At 44.5% G+C, this 13,339-nt stretch overlaps 1 protein-coding gene across 1 annotated transcript in view; it reads left to right on the plus strand.

Annotated features, from left to right (window-relative positions):
- The window catches only part of IFT43 (intraflagellar transport 43), a 50,480-nt gene extending 42,805 nt beyond the window's left edge, over positions 1-7,675 (plus strand). The window contains exons 6-9 of the mRNA XM_035108145.3: positions 4,079-4,151; positions 4,578-4,653; positions 5,253-5,315; positions 7,395-7,675. Of these exons, the coding sequence (XP_034964036.3) occupies positions 4,079-4,151; positions 4,578-4,653; positions 5,253-5,315; positions 7,395-7,514 (332 nt within the window). The 3' untranslated portion in view covers positions 7,515-7,675. The remainder of the gene's footprint in view (positions 1-4,078; positions 4,152-4,577; positions 4,654-5,252; positions 5,316-7,394) is intronic.
- Positions 7,676-13,339: the final 5,664 nt, after the last annotated feature.

Below are 13,339 nucleotides of genomic sequence, written 5' to 3' on the forward strand. Positions count from 1 at the left end.
TTTGGCAGGGCCAGTGGTTTCAGGGAGTACCTGCGTGAGTTACTACCGTACCGGTATAAAGATTTTAGAAGCAAATGCTTCTAAATGAAATGAAACTAAATGGGGGGGATTTCTTGTATTTGATCAGCATCTCTGATGGTATGCATCTTGTACTGTTCTCTGCATGCTGTTATCTGAACTATGTGGATTAATCTGTAGGGAACTAATTTATGAAGGTACTTCACCCTTGAGAAATGTTTCTTAGATTTAACAGGAATAGGTTCTATATGTTTTCACTTAAACCTCTAGCAAAGAATAAGGCTGACTTTTAAATGCTGTCCTTGTGAAAGCTTCTAAATGTAACTTTTGGGCTGCCGAACAGCTCTTTATTGCTAAAGCTTTACCAGCCCTATTAACACAGGGGTAGAGAACTTGATCTGACTGGTGGGCCACTTTTGGCAGGTGGGCAGGGCCATCCAGCTGTCAATCACCTGACATCTTCCTTAAGTTTCAAAGAATTTGAAGTGTACTCTAAGTGCACTCCCGATTCTTGCAGCCACTGCTTGAATTCAAACCATAGTTGCAAATATTCTTGTCAAATGCAGGGATTGACTTCATTTAGAACTCCCAAGTGGAACCAACCCCAGTGGGGACTGCATTTGGGGGCAAATTTAAGAGGCATCCGGTGCAAAAACTGCTTGCAGTGGAACAATTAGGTGGGCATCCTAAGACTCCCAACTGTTCCTTTGCAGCCAAGGCTTTACCTACCTGAACCCTGCTATCATATGGCAGCAGGTTTGGGGGAAGTTGGTGTGGCTCTGGAAAATGGCCTGGCAGACCAAATTAAGATGCCTGGCAGACCTAATCTGACTTGCGGGCAAGAGGTTCCCCAAGTAATAATGCATGATAATAATGCCCCTTTTCCTGCACATTTAGATCTTTTTTTTAAAAAAAAATATCATACAGGGTTCTATTTATGTGTGTTTTTTTCAATGAACTAGACGAATAAGTTAAAAGACATAAGCTGTACCTGAAAGAAATACGCCCTACTTAGAAATAAGCCTTACTTAGTTTAATGCTCTTTGGCGCCTCATCATTCTTGGTATTTCCTCTTGATTTCATGATTCTTATCCTCTAGTTTCTTAATTTCATTAAGCCTTTTAGCTTGGCAAAATGAGAGTTAACAGCACATAGTGAAATCAGTTTGGCCTTGGCTGGCTGCCAATTTCAAGCAAGTACGATATTCAGTGTATGCTGCAGAATTTGTTATACTAAACGGGTGGCATGAAGGGGTCCCAAGTAATACCTTCAATCTATGTTTTCTGAATAGCTGCTGAGCTTATTGCGCTCAGAAAGTGGTACTTAAAAGGCAGGTTTCTCTGTGCAAGAACCAGGTCCTAAAAGGGACTTGACTGAGTATGCAAAAATAAGGCCACCAGATCCCCTACAGATTCAGGTCTTAGATTTGTTTCCAGCTTATCTTTCACCACTTTTTATTTCTCTGTCGTTCTTTTGTGGCCTGCTCAGTCAGAGCCTCTGCTGTGAAATGAGCTTATGCAAATCTTCCATGGGCATACAGGCCTTCCTGTGCTACAGCACTGAGGTGGCCACAGAGTATCTCTGTGCTGTTTGGCACAAAGATGGCACCTCCAGTGCTCTGGTTCCTTTATCCAAGTTGCTGTGAGCTGAAAGCTGCTCCATTGAAGGCAACAGGTCCTTGAGTGGTTGGGGAGCTGGAAAGCACAACTCTGCAGAGATTGTCCAAGCTGTTGCCATCTCTTGCTTTAGCTTGGCTCTGGCTTCAGTCTCGGTTTCATTCAGCCCCTTCACCAGGCAGCCAATTAGAGAGAAATCCCACTGTGTGGGTTGCTCCAAACAGCCCTCGTTGTCAAGAGTCCGGGCTAACCCTTGCCCTGCTGCAGATGGACCAGCACTGCCTCCGCCAGGGTCAGGGAAGCCTGCAGGGATGCAGAGCGGATAGGAAGATGGGACCTGTGCACTTTGGAACTGGCAGAGGGCTATAAGGGGAAACATATATTTTTTTAAAGACCCAGTCCTGGACCCCAGACTCCACAGGCAGGGCGCCTTTCCAGCTCTTGAATATTCATTTCAGCCTGGGCAGAGCTGGAAACAGTCAAATGCTTAGTTAGAAAGCACAGTTGTGGATAAAATTGGAAGCAGCCTGTTCACTGCCAAGGCACCATCTCCCTTTCATTTCAGGCAGTGGAGTAAAGGATCACAGTAGAGCTTTGCCAGCCAGTTTCCTGAGGAATGTATGATTCTGGAACAACTTTCAGAATCAGAACAAGTCAGGGATGGCCAGCATCTTAAAACCAGAGGAGGTGCATACTTTAGAGCCCAGGTGCTCAAGGGCTAGTTCACTGGAAATGGAAATGCAGTGTTTATGGACTATTTCATCATACCAGGGAGCCCAAAATGTCTGGCATTGAAAAAGAAAAATGAAATCCACTATTCAAATTCAAAATTAGAATGCAGTGAAACCAAGTCTAGTGTGAACTATCCAGAGCTGCAGATAGTCAACACGTTCTGGTACGGTAGGCTGGATGCTGCTTGCAGGCAGCTGGCTGGCCAGCTTGGGGAAGGGCCAGTGGCTTAGCAGTAGAGTACATGCTTTGCGTGCAGAAAGTCACAGGTTCAATCCCTGGCATCTCCAGGTAGGACTGGCAAAGATCTCTTCTGAAATCCTTGAGAGTAACTGCCAGTCCATGTTACAGGTAGGTAGCCGTGTTGGTCTGACGTAGTAAATAAAAATTTTAAAAAATCCTTCCAGTAGCACCTTAGAGACCAACTTAGACCAACTTATGATCAACTTAGACCAACTTATGACCAACTTAGTTGGTCTCTAAGGTGCTACTGGAAGGATTTTTTAAATTTTGTTTTGCCAGTCCATGTAGATAGAACTGAGCTGGATGGACACAGGCAGGTACTTGCATAGAACTATAAATATTTGCCTAGGGGGAATATAGCTAATTTTATCACTCTCACTGAGAGACAGCCTAATTCACAAAATATTGAGCCATGTATGTAGGCAAAGCCTGAGGATGCGTCTTGTCACTTGAAGCCCAGCAGTCCGAATTGTCACATATAGAGAATAGAGATAAGGGGCAGGTGGGGCTCATCAACCTGAGAAGGTAGCCCACGCAGGAGATGGAAAACTCTGATCCTAAACATAAACCAGGGATTTCTTTGGGAGAAGAAAAGGCTAAGGAGTAAACCCTACACAAATCCAGAGTGGAATCTCTAAGGCAGTTGGATGGCGCCTTGTATGCCTCCTTCTGGCAACTCCTGCAGCCAAGCCGGTGCCAAATGTATTGCTGTGCTTTCCTTTGGACCACCAGCAAGACTGAGGGGGGAGGGTCTTGTTGTCTAGGCAGCCCAGGACCTCCATATACTCTACCCAGGTTTGCGCCCTAGGGAGGTTACTTCAGTGCTGCTAATTAAGCAGTTTGACTTCACCCCCAGAGGTGCACTCCATTGTCCCTTGAGACAGATGGATGCCAACAAGAAGACAGAGATAATCCCGATCATCTTCTATTTGCTGTCTGAGCTCATATGCTCAGACAGCAAATAGAAGTCATGCTCACATGACTGCAAGAACATTACTCTGCGTAGTATTTGGCAGTTTGTCAAAGCAGTCAGGCTATCCCTCAATCTTCACAGAGAGCCTTTTGCTTTTCTTTCTTTCTTGGGATCTGTATACTCCTCCCACTGGAACACAAATCCATCCATTTAATTTTAAAGAAGGTGCAGCAGCCACATAGCTTTTTACCCTGCAGTATAGATCTCTGGTGTTTTCGGAGATACAATGTACAAACATACCACACTGTTTTACACTGGTGTCCATTGGTTTATCTACCCCCGGGATTGTCCATTCTTGTCAACTGCTCTCCAGGATCTCAGGCAGAGGTCTTCTCCACCATCTGCTATGTGATCCTTTTAACAGGAGGCACCAGGAAGTGAACCTGGACATTTTGTGTGCAAAGCATGAGCTATGACCCCTCCACGTTACTTTCACACTGAGAAAACTAGGGAAGGTTTTGGTAGTTCTGCAGCCTTATGACTCCTCCATCCCTTGCAGATATCCCAGTGATCCCTGACTTGGAGGAGGTACAAGAGGAAGACTTTGCCATGCAGGTTGCAGCCCCACCCAGGTAACAGCAAGATCACAGTTGCCACGGAAATCCTTGTGTTGAACTGATAGTCATAAGTGGACCCCACTCATTCGGATTTTGTTGTGATTTGCTTGAGCAGTTACATGGTGTTGCTACAAATAACAGGTGGTTATGATAAACTGTTGTTTTCATATGGAGAGAGAGAACAGCTGCTACGGACTCTGAATATGTGTGTCAACCCAAAAAACACGAACTTTTTATTAAGACCAGGTCTGTGTTTATGACAGCCGCTTTATTTATTCATTATATTTCTTACCTGCCCTTCACCCTAAGATCTCCAGGCAGGTTACAACTAAGGAATATACAACAATAAAGCAAGTAAAACCATTCCAAGTGGAACATATGGATTCTGGTGAGGGACGTGGCGTGCTCTTATTTGGTTCCTTGCTCTATCCCCAATTGCAGCGTTCAGGTGAACAGAGTGCTGACCTACCGTGACCTAGACAATGACCTCATGAAGTATGCTGCTTTCCAAACTTTGGTGAGTGCAGGCAGATAGAAATCGATATTCCCATAAACCCCAGGGTGTCCCTTTTTACAGGGAGACTGTTGTGATAGTGCAGCATGTGAATAAGGTGAGCATTCTACTGATAGCACCATTCTGGAACACAAGATGTTAAGTACCTGTTTGGCAGATCTGCATGGTATATGCTCTGCAGTGTCTGCTAAGGCATCTTTGGGCGTTCATCTTCACTTCCCACTTTAGTGATCTTTACTTAAATCCAGGGTCCATCCCTTTGTTATAATTCCTTTGGTGGAGCTCCGTTCCCTCCAGAAGGAATAAGCACACTCCGTTTTTATACTTTGAGCCAAGGCTCAGCATGTGAATAACGAGAGAATTAGAAAGCTCTCATGCAGTTCTAGCTACAGAGCCTTCCCAAAGTGAAAAGGCTTTTTCCAGATGGTAGAGTGCCAAAATTTCTCTTTGGATTGGTTTTCTCATCCAGATGCCGATGCGTTTGAACAGCTTTGCTCCATTAGTGGCAATGTAAGTTATCCAGAAGCAGGACAGACGTGTCCAATATGTGCGTTTCCGTTATTGTTCTTGGAATTGAATTACGTTTTTATGTGATCCCACAGGATGGAGAGGTTGACCTGAAGTTGCTCAGTAAGGTTCTAGCTCCAGAACAGGATGTACGAGAGGTGAGTTTGCTCTGGACCAAGAGGAGAACTAGACCATTATTTTTGCTCAGCAGGAACAGGAACATGGGTAGCTGCCTTAAACCAAGTCAGACCTTTGGTCCATCTAGCTCAGTGTTGTCTGCTCTGACTAGCAGCTGCTCTGCAGGGTTTCAGTCTTTTCCAGCCCTACCTGGAAATGCCAGGGATTGATTCTGGGACCTTCTCCATACATAACATGTACTTCTTCTTTTTCTGTTTGCTGCAGTACTCTCCTGTTGGCAGTTTTCTACCCATACAGTCGTACCTTGGTTGTCAAACGCCTTGGTACTCGTACGTTTCAGCTCCCAAACTATCGAAACCTGGAAGTGACTGTTCCGGTTTTCAAACTTTTTTTGGAAGCCAAACATCCAATGCGGCTTCCGCTATTGTTTCTGGCATGCCTGTGCAATCGGAAGCCATGCTTTGGTATCCGAACGTTTCAGAAGTCGAACGGACTTCCGGAACACATTCTGTTTGAAAACCAAGGTACGACTGTATATGCTTCCTGTTCTTAACAATGCAAGCTTCCTGTTCTTGGGATTGTGGACTATTTATTCTTTAAAAGTAAATTTATACTGGTTATCTACCAACATATCTATCCCCCCTAAAGGCCCAATTACAACATTGTGCCAAACGAACAATGCAGCAAGTGTTTGTGTATATAGGAGGACGAGACAAACTTTTAGGTATCCTGGTTCCAAGCTATGTAGGACTTTGTACACCAGTACCAGCAGCTTGGACTTGGCCCTGTAACCAGTTGGCAGCCAGTGCAATTCTTTCAGCAGCAGTATAATATGATGGAAAGATCCTGCCACAGTGAGCTGTCAAGGCACTGAATTTTTGCATTAACTGCAGCTTCCAGGATAGTCTCAAAGGCAGCCCTGCATAGAGCACATTACAGTAATCCAATCAAAATTAACAGTGCATGAACAACAGCTGTCAGACTATCCCAATCCAGAAATGGCTATAACTAAGGTTGGTAAAAGGCACTCCTGGCCACTGAGGTCAGCTGGCCCTCTAGCCCCTTGCCCTAACTCTCCTAATGACCTGTGGCTTCATGTAGATGTTAGATAGCATTGGGAACAGGATAGTACCCTGCAGCCCCCCACAAAACAATTGCCAACGAGCTTGTAAAATAATTGCCCAGCGCTACTCTCTGATACCAGCCTTGGAGGTAGGAACTGAAGCACTGTGTAACAGTGACTGACCCCAGTGCTCATCTCATGGAGACAGTTCAGGAAGATACAATGGCCAATGGTATCAAAAGCTGCTGACAGATCAAGTAAGAACAATAGGTTCCACCTGTCCTTCTCTCGATAAAGGTTACCCATCAAGGCGACCAAGGTCAATTCAGTCATATAACCTGACCAAACCCCTGTTTGGAATACAGTGGAACCTCGGTTTATGAATTTTCGGTTTATGAGCGCCGCGGACCCATCTGGAACGGATTAATTCACTTTCCATTAATTTTAATGGGAAAGTTCACTTCAGTTTATGAACGCTTCAGTTTATGAACAGACATCCGGAACCAATTACACCCATGTTTCAGTTTATGAACGCTTCAGTTTAAGTACTTCGCGGACCCGTCTGGAACGGATTAATCCACTTTCCATTACTTTCAATGGAAAAGTTCGCTTCAGTTTATGAACGGTTACTCTGCGGACCGTCTGGAATGGATTAATCCACTTTCCATTACTTTCAATGGGAAAGTTCGCTTCAGTTTATGAACGCTTCAGTTTATGAACAGACTTCCGGAACCAATTGTGTTCATAAACCGAGGTACCACTGTAAGTCAAAACAATTGATTTCATCCTAGAGGACTTGCAATTACTGTGATCATGTATACAGTATAATTTGCAGTGATATATAAAATAGTGGCACCGCAAGTGGTGTGGATTAAAACACACCTTGTCAAACCTTCAGGCTTTCTAGTAGAGTTTGGGTTTCTGCTATGAAGTAGCTTTTAGACAAGACACAGCATTCTTTCTGCCATTTGAACTGTGTAGCAATGCTTTGGGACATTTCTCCGCATAGTATTTCTCCTTTTCTCTTTTTTGGCAGGATGATATCAGCTGGGACTGGAATCATCTCTACACAGAGGTGGCCTCGGAGCTTCTGAGCGAATGGGACTTGGGGCAGGCTGAAAAGGAGGAGACCCTCGCTCCAGTTAAGAGCACTTGAGCCTTGGCTGTTGAGCTTTGACAGTCAGGAGTGCCTCCTTTGTTAACCAGGCACAGCTGCCAACCACACCGGCACAACTATGGATTACTAATGCATTATATTTTGAACCCATGCTTTGTATCTGAGGAATCATTTTAATAAATAAACTTGTTTAATATCAAGAGTTTTGTTCATGGTGTGTTTGCGAGGGCTCCAACCTCATCAGTTAATCAGTTTAATTGGTTAAAAAGGTTATTACTATTATTAGTACAATCTGATCAAGATGATGAATAAAAATACTTACAAAAACAAGATCTTGTCAAAGCTTACCACTTTGCAACCAACATAGAACTCTAAGAATTACCATTTCTCCTATGAATCAGATCAGTTAATTTGTCCATTTCTGCCTTCTCCAGATATTTCACCAGTGATTCCTATGCAGCCAGACCTTTTGGACCTTTTCACAAGTTTGTACTGGGATTAAAAACCTTTTGAGTTACTAATTGGGCACAGCATTTAAAAATATAATAAGTACATGTAACGGATTATAGATTGACTTCCCAAACCTGCAATTTATACATATCTTGATTGACCTAAAGGAAGTATGTTTTTTTCTTTCAGAACCATTATGTATTCTTCCTAAAATATTTATGCAGATTGAATTGATAATTTGACAAAGGTTTCTTTAACTGAGTGACAACCCTAGCATGTGCTCCAAAACAATTTGGAACAATAATGAGTGCATGCATATAAAAAAAGCACCATATATCACATTCTGTCTTGAGCTTTGTTTTACACTGAAACGCAAACTGCAAGCAGAAGTTTCCTGTTATGAATTGCACAGAAAGCCCAAATCCTTGCAGTCTGCTTGTTTTCCCCAAACAAAAATGTGTGTGCACCTCTTGCTTTTATCAGCGTTAGCCCTCCTTTTTTGGTGGCCCTGTGCAAACAGACAGGACAGCGAAATGAGGCCATCAACGGACAAAGTAGGAGCTTCTGCATACTCATGGGACTTTACAGGTATGTGGAAAAATATTTGTAAGAATAGAGAAACCCCTCTCAAAGCAGGCTGAAGACATACTACTGGCCCCCTCCCAAATAGGTATAAAGCATTAGAAACAGTTAAATGCCCTGCAAGTGAGGAAAGCAAGGCTACAAAAGACCCATCTTTTCCTGAAAGGGAGAGGAGACAGAAACAGCCTTTGGGGGAGCTGTCCATCATCCAGTTCTCTGAAGGTTCTGGTGGAGTGGTCTTTGACATTCAGGAAGTGCCTCTCCTTTGCTAACCAGGAAGGGCTGTTGTCATGATATGATACCATGAGGGGAGGGACTTCCCCCTCAGCCTCCAGACCAGCCTTACCTGCTTAGCAGTGCACAGGGCTTAGTTGGAGATCATCCTGAGCGCCAGTAAACCAGCGACAAAGTTGCAAGCTTGGGATCTTTTTATTATTCTCTCCTACCTCTTCCTTCCCTAGTTAGAGAGCGGATAGGAGGGGTCAATATCTCCCTATTAAGAAAACCAAAAAAACAACAGCCAAGTCTCTCAGATGGGGTGGAAGGAAGGAGGTAAGCAAAAGCCCCAATACATTATTGCTCTATTTAGAATTTAGAATCATAGAATTGTAGAGTTGGAAAGGGATCCAAGGGTCATCTAGTCCAACCCCCTGCAATGCAGGAATCTCAGCTATAGCATCCATGGCAGATGGCCATTTGGGGACTAGCTGAGATGATTTACCGGTATGTGCTGCCAGCTTCCCCCCACCCCACCCCCGGAATAAAGCACTCATGGTCAGGGGTGCTTACACATCATGGTGGTAGATTTAAATCACTGTAATGCTCAGTGATAATTTTTGCGGAAGGAAAGCTGACTTCCTTGTGGGGGGCCCCAGATTCTTGCTTAGATTCCCTTGGAAGTTACAGCAGTGCTTGCTCTGAACCCAGAGCTGTCAAAGTTCACAAGAAATTTCAGAAAAGGACCATTGACTGCTGCTTATTCCTCATTTATGAAAGAACGAGGCCAACCCCTGTGGTGGAGTCAGGCTTCCTGTGAGGTGCTCTGTTGGCATCATTTGTTATATTAATTATAATAGTGCTTTAAGAACTCCTGCCATGAAGCAGGTCCTGAAGTCCAAGATCTACTGATGCTCTGCATTCTTAGCACTGCTGGGATTTTTTATTATTATTAAGCTCTTTGCCCCTAAAGATCTGAAATGGGGGTGGATGATGGCAGAGAGTTGGCGTGTCCTCCATCTGTATACACACATGCATGTATAGACGCGTAGTAGAAAAACCATCATTGTTCACTGAGCACAGAAAACTGCTTGGCATGGGCTGATCTTCAGTGATATTCGTCACCCATCCCGCTGCCTTTTCTTTCACCAAGGCCCACACGTAGGCTAGCATCCACACCCCACTTGAAAAGCCTCTCATTAAAATTCAGAAAAACAAAGTGGCTCAGTCCCTTGGATGCACACCTGGAAACCTTGGAGATCTACACAGACAAAACACGTATTGCGATTCTTAATTATAAGCTGTGGGACTTACTGGGGTAGGAATACTTTCTTCCTCATCTTCTAGGGTCAAACTCAGGCGTGCTCTGCTTTCCTGTTTAGCTGGCGTCCTGCTGTGGTTGCGCTTGCTGTTGTTTGTCACTCCCGATTCTTAGCGTTCAGAAACCTGAAGGGAATCTCTACCTTGAGAATAAGGGCAGGGGGCCCCAGCAGCCTCAGGAGTGGGTCATTGCAGTGGACTCTGCAGCTCCCTTGACACCCTGTTCTATATGTTCTGGCTGTACTTAGCCTCCCCTCTACTGCACAGAAGTCTGCTTCGTTTCAACATGAAAACAAAGGAACTCAGATACTGGGCAACTGAAATCTGAAAGGGAAAAGGAATTGTGAGCCCAGGGTACTGTTGCATTCAGTTACAAGGGAGTGCTCAGCTGGTGTTTCAGGGAGACAGACCTGGAATGGAGGAGCAAAAGGCTGCTTCTTCCGAAGAAGGACACACAAAATCAGGGAGAGCTGTGGATCTAATCTCCATGCTGAAATGTGCAGAATATGTCCCAGCTGTATTCATTCATTGTATTCTGCATCTTCTTTTGACTTGATACTGCCCCTATATGCATTGCAACATTTTTCAGCCCAATGCATTAGAGAGAGGAAGAAGGTATATGGTCCCTTGTTTGACAGGGATAGGAGAAGTTAACCTACCACCACAGCCCTTGCCACAATAATCCAAAATTCTGCTCAGTGGTACAGCATGTTCTCTGCATGCAGAAGGCCACAGGGCTGATACAGGAGAGCATGGAAGAAATTCTGCCTGAAACCGGGGAAAGCCATTTTTTGTCATTGCAGACAGCCCTGTGCTACATAAACGATTGATTTAACATGGCATAAAGCAGCCTCCTAGGTTCCTAAAAACCCAGATGCAGTCCAAAGTAATTATGTCAGTTATGTGCAATTAATTCAACACATCACCCTTCAATTTGTAATTTGGAAGCAAATGCATAGCACCCTGCTTTTCAGATTCTCCAGCCGCCATCAGTAGGAGAAGGAGCGTCATGATTTCCCCATCTTCTTCTATCCCTCTCTGCTAGGTTTCTTCGGGATCTTGATTTTGGCAGCATCACTGACTTTGGAATGTGGCTGGGAACTGCTGCTTCCCCTTTCACATGACCTGATACTGTCCCAGGATGAGCTGTGCATCATCGCTGCCCTCTAAGCAACTGGAAACAATGAGACAAAACTGGAGGCTCTAACAAGTTCTCAGCCATGTGCTGGAATGCACCCAGGTGTCCTGGCTGGGATAGAGCTGCATGGCAAGCCCTGATCTGTAAAACAATTCTCTGGAAAGTATCTGCATGTGTTGAAAATCCTAGAGCAAAATGTTCCGTTTTGTAACTACTCTCGGTTGCACTGAAGTTATGGCATCAGTGACATATTTCATGCAAGCTGATTCCAGCACTCGGCATCTGTTGAAATCAACACTGAGGTCTGTTAAAAGGGTAGCAGGAGCAAAGGATCTCAAAATGTGACTTTGGCTGGCATTAAACTAAATTTGCGCAAGTGGAACAACTTTCGCTTCCACAACAGGACTCACCGTACCATCCTCAGATCTGGGGTGAGGGTGGGGAACCCAACAGAACAAATTTATCGGGTGTAAATGGAGGAAGAAGGAAGTCCTGTTGCACAAGTAGAAAACCTCCCACTCCCACAAAACACTACTTAGCACTATTCTCAAGTTATACAACCTATAGTCACTCTGACATATTAGGAGTATTTTCATATTCATGCTTTTTCCCCCTGCTGCATGATCTATTTCAGGGCCATCAGCCATAGGCAGACACCAATCACAAGGCTTCTGTGAGCTGTCCTGGGGCCCTGACTCAGGAATCTCTAGGCTACTGCACCTCTTTTGAGCCTTCGGAACCAAGTGGCATGTCTTTCCGTTAGCATCCTGCATGCCATTCACAGACTTTGCTTCCTTCTTTGCCCCTTCTGGCTGCTTCTGTCTTGGATTCTTGGTCTTGCAATCTTTTCCTCAGTTCGTACCAATTACGCTACTTGCATCTGCCTCACCTAGCCCGGCTACCTTTCTAGAGCTGATCTCAAGTTTGCCCTTCTGACTTAACCATTCTTTATTACCCTAGTCAGATTCTCTCCTTGACTGCAGCACAAGCTAAACCTAGCTAGCTCAAAGCTTTATCATACCAGTGATGATCAATGGCCCTCATGCTAGGATATTCATGAAGGCAGGCCCCCTGAGTGAGTTTATATGTCCATGTTGCCACTATGGGGCAAGTAAACGACAAGATGAAAACTGCTGGTGGCCATCACTGTGCATTAAGTAGCCAGGTGTGGTTGCCCTCGTGTAGCGAGTGTCCCAAAATCTTCTGTTGTCAAGTTGGAGAGTCACTGTGTGACAACCACAGAATAGAAGCATAGAACCATAGAACTGTAGGGTTGTAAGAAAGTCCCTCTGCAATGCAGGAATATGCAGCTGTGGTACATCACAGTGAATGAGGCTACCAGTTTTGTATATGGACTTGCCTTAGGAGTTCAATATTAAAATCATCAAATAAAAGTACGGTAGCAATTTTATAGTAAATGCTAGATATGCGTTGAGGCTCTATATCTACAAGAAATCTGGGGAAAGAGGCTAAAAATCAGGGAGATTTCTGAGCAACTTTCACAGAAAAGACTCTTGCCAGCTCAGAACCTCAGGAAAGGCTACATCATTAAGTGAGACAAAATGATTGGAGGTTAGGGAGGTTGCTATGTTAATAAGTTGGAAAGACTCTGATGATTCCTCATGTGGAGCTTCTCGGGGAAAGCAGAATTAATTCATGGCATATGCTCCCAGCATCTGCTGCGGTGGCCTGGAGTGGCGGGATCACAGGGCAAAAGAGTGAGAGCCAAATTTTTGCATTCCCCCGATCCTTTTCTGCCTTGGCATGCAGCCTGTATTCACTAGGTAGGTGGGGAAGCCAGAGTTGCAGCCGAGTTGCCCTAGAGCACAACATGTGGCTTGAGGAAAGAAGAAGACTCCTGAACTGAAAGGAAGGCTCTGTGATGGTTCCCTGAATTAGTAGATGAGTGCCCCTTTTAGTTACCTGTGCAAACATACTGCGTTATACATTTGATCAGAATCCTCAGTCAATCGCCACTTCCTAGCACAAACTGCTGCTGGGCCTTGATTTGTGGTTATTGCTATTATTCTACCAAGGAAGTTAAAGCTGGGCCAAAATGTTTTGCTACCTGAGGCAAAGGACAAGGTGCCCCCTATCCCCATTTCAGGTGCTGAAGACCATTGAATCTTACTTCAGCACATGCTGACATGACGGACTC

The sequence above is a fragment of the Zootoca vivipara genome, chromosome 1, assembly GCF_965207765.1.
Source record: "Zootoca vivipara chromosome 1, rZooViv2.hap1.1, whole genome shotgun sequence".
In the NCBI taxonomy this organism is placed as follows: Eukaryota; Metazoa; Chordata; class Lepidosauria; order Squamata; family Lacertidae; genus Zootoca; species Zootoca vivipara.